Source organism: Eimeria acervulina, genomic scaffold (assembly GCF_000499425.1).
Source record: "Eimeria acervulina Houghton genomic scaffold, Eah_scaff2242, whole genome shotgun sequence".
NCBI classification, from domain to species: Eukaryota; Apicomplexa; class Conoidasida; order Eucoccidiorida; family Eimeriidae; genus Eimeria; species Eimeria acervulina.
The window spans coordinates 1-3,569 of NW_013548531.1; the positions used below are offsets into that span (position 1 = coordinate 1).

The 3,569-nt window shown below is 50.2% G+C and overlaps 1 protein-coding gene across 1 annotated transcript; it reads right to left on the reverse strand.

Annotated features, from left to right (window-relative positions):
• Positions 1 to 1,834: 1,834 nt before the first annotated feature.
• On the reverse strand, positions 1,835 to 3,285 carry EAH_00065660 (serine palmitoyltransferase, putative; the record flags this gene model as incomplete). The annotated part of the gene is made up of 2 exons (XM_013392812.1): positions 1,835 to 2,944; positions 3,274 to 3,285. The coding sequence occupies 2 exons, from the start codon at positions 3,283 to 3,285 to the stop codon at positions 1,835 to 1,837; spliced, it is 1,122 nt and encodes a 373-aa protein (XP_013248266.1).
• Positions 3,286 to 3,569: the final 284 nt, after the last annotated feature.

The following is a 3,569-nucleotide window of genomic DNA, read 5'->3' on the forward strand; positions in this document are numbered from 1 at the left end:
ATGCACACGCGGCGAAGCCCCGAGCCTTAGGAAATGCTGCGAATGACCGTTAAGTAGATAGCCAGTCAGAGCAGACATTGAAACGTCCTTAAAGGAGGGAATGCCTCTGTAACACGATGGTCTCCCCTTTATCACTTCTTATTCTGAATGGCCGTTCAGGCTATTTCTTTGTTATTGCATACTCTGTCTACGCTGTGGTGTACGCATGTACAGGCTACCAGTGGGAATTTGCAGTAGAAGAGGGTTTGCTGCTGCGGTGCTGGCGAGTGTCATAGGAAGAAGAGAGGAAGAGGATATCGACAATCCCGCCAGTGTCTGAGAAGCGGACGATGAATGTTGCATGCGAGTAAATGTTCTAAATCGTTCATTTGAATAAGCAGCTGCAACTGCCACGTATATACCCTAATTAGGATGCCGTTGGGGAAGTGAGAATGCAATGCGAGATCATACAAAGACGTTCGACTCCGTCTTAAAGCACGCAACGGCAGCGGCATCACCTTAAGGATTGCGGCTGGTTCCTGTAGACAGATTGTTTATATACATTTATACATATATATATTATATATGCAACTGTATATAAATGCGTATCTTTTCTTCTCTGGTGTGCTGTGCCGCCCGCTGCGTGTTGCAAGTCCATGCATGCATGCACGCACACAGCCGTTGTTTCTTTTGAACTTTGCATATTTTGAAGTTCATGGCTAGTTGTTCAGAGGTTACCGTCGGGTGTTGCGGGGGTGGGGTTATGGACTCCGCGGGCATTCCAGGTCGAATAAAGGAGGTGGCGGCATTACTTACAAATTGCGCCGTTCGTTCTCCTTCGGACTTCCCGGCGTCCTCAGGGCTCGGCAAAACAAAGTACAGCACAGCCCAACAGCAACATAACCGACATAAGGGATGCTGCATGTAACAGAACGCAAGAAAGACGACGAACTCCGGGTGTTCGTACACCCGAGCCTTCGGCAAAAGGTGCAGGGGACACTCAGAGAAACCAACTTAAAGTTTATGATGTATATTAGGCAGGAAGGTCGAAGCGTTGGTCGTATCTGCTGGGTCCGTAGATAAACATATTACATATATATATGTAGAATCAGTTTAAACAAAACAGACGAAATTAAATTACTGGCCCCCAACAACCCACGCCAACGAAGACACCTTCGCGCGTAGCTGCCCCTGTGCCGTCGCCCTCTGAACAACAACCCCCCGAGTCCTTCTAGGCCTAAGGAGTGCTGGAAAGAAGAGGGGAAGGGGCTGCTGGAGTGGTTACTACTGTTCAGCATGGAGCCTCGGCGTCTGTTCAATCGTGTACGGATTGCAAGAATCCGTACGCAAACGGCGAGGCCTGGGCAATGAAGCTTTCTCGTTCTGGTCCTGCATTGTGGAGATGCACCCCAACGCAGGCTGGAATAACAAAATGCCCTTTCTGTTCGTTCACCCCGTCCGTCTTCGTTCGAAGCTCCTTTTCGCTTCTTTTAAAGAATAAACAATAAATATAAAACAGCAGCTCCACTGCGATGTCCCGGCGCTATAAACCATCATCTACTCTCTCAGCCCTACCCGCCTCACACCGCAGAAGCCAAGTCTATGAATCAGACAAGTTCGCAGTGTACGTACACCCCAAACCTGCCGGTGCCACCAATATACAACAAAACCAACATATCTGCGCTTCCCGCAGCTGAGATAAGTAAACGGGAATCATTTGCTCCCGGAAGAACACCGCACTATATCGTAAATGAGCATTTGCAGCTAAATATATGCGCAATAAATGTACGCAAATCAATAATAACTTTATATTGAAAAGGCCTGCCTGCAGCACCCATTAATTCATTAATTCAATTCAGTCCGCCTTGGCGGTCGTCGCGTGCATGCGCTGTTGCGTCTTTTTGCTGTGTTGATCGTCTGGGAGCATCTCGACAGTGGTTTGCACGAGCGCCCTGACAAACGCATGCATGAGTTCCTTGGAGTAGGCCGCAGTTGCAGTGATGCGGATTCTGGGTCGAAGGAGGGGGCATGCGGGGAAGGCAGCGGCTGCGCAGTAGAAGCCCTTGTCTAGGAGACAGGTTGTGATGCGGAACATGCGTTGGGGGCTATTAGGAAAGACGACCGGAATGACAGTTGTGCAAGGCATGCCTTCAACTTCGTATTTGAGTTCTTCAGGGTAATCTGCAGGCCAGTGCCCGTCTCCTGTCTCAATCAAATGCCGCAAGTAACGCGCATTTTCCTGTGCTTTCTTAATGCGCCACTGCTGCGCACCAGTCATAAGCTCGAATGCCTTGAGGGCCCCCCCTGCGGAATAGGCAGTTAGCGAGGCAGAGAAGACTGAGCCGGGGGCGTGGAAATCCATGAAGTCGACGAGGGGCTTCTTGCAGGTGATGAAGCCGCCTACACCCCCGATAGACTTTGAGAAGGTACCGCACAACACCTCGCAAGCACCAGGCATGTTGTAGTACTCCTCTAGGCCCCGACCCGTCGCCCCCAATATCCCTAAGCCGTGTGCCTCGTCACAGATTATTTTTGCGTTGAAGGCATCCGCAAGAGAACGCACAACAGGCAGATCTGCTATATCTCCTTCCATCGAGTACACGCTTTCTATCACGATCCAGCAGTTTCTTGCCTTGCTGCGCTCCTTCTGGAGCAGCCGCTTCAGGTGCGAGTAGTTGTTGTGTTTGAAAAAGAGATACCGCGCGCCGCTGATGCACATGCCCGTGCGGAGAGAGGCGTGAGACCGGCTGTCTGCTACAATCAAGTCGCCCTTCTTAGAAACCGCAGCCACTGCACTCATCGTCGCTAAGAAACCCGTTGCACACAGCAACGCGTCGTCCCTGCCGTAATAACGCGCAACTGCTCTCTCTAAATCCCTCAGAATCGTTGAGTTCCCACCTAACATACGCGCACCGTGGGAACCAGTGGACCACTGGCGAGCGGCTGCTATCGCCGCCTCCTGGACCTGCACGCACAATCAAAACAAGACAGTAAAGACGCAAGTCAAAGACAACCAACCAAGCATAGACGCACGAACACAGCCAGACAGGCAAACACAGAAAGCCAAGCAGGTAGACAGAGAGACAGACAGAGACAGACAGATACACATAGATAACACAGGCACAAGAGACACCGACAAGAATAGCAAATAGCATCAAACGGGTAGCTGAGCCCTTGTCTCTCAAACAGAGACGCACGCAGGAGCCATGTGGTGTTCCAGGAGCAATACATTGAAGAAAAGACAAAAAAATAACGCTCCTCCATGGCCAATAACAGTGATTCTTTATGTTTGACCAAAGTGCACATAACAAACTTGAAAAAGTGCTGCGAAAAACAAGCTTGATAGGTGCTACTAACGCCACTAGTGGATGCTCCTGAAGAGTACGGGGAGAACTGCTGCTGAAGACGTACTTCTGGTTCTCTAATGAAATCGAGGTAGCTGTAGGAGCTCATAGGGTATGCCTTTTTGTTTCCGGCGCAGGTGACTTGATCACTCTTAACGTCTGATATCTCCACCATGAAGGGCCATCTGTTGTCCTCCTGAAGAGCCCTCTTTGCCTCTACATACGTAGAGACTTCGGATTCCCCTG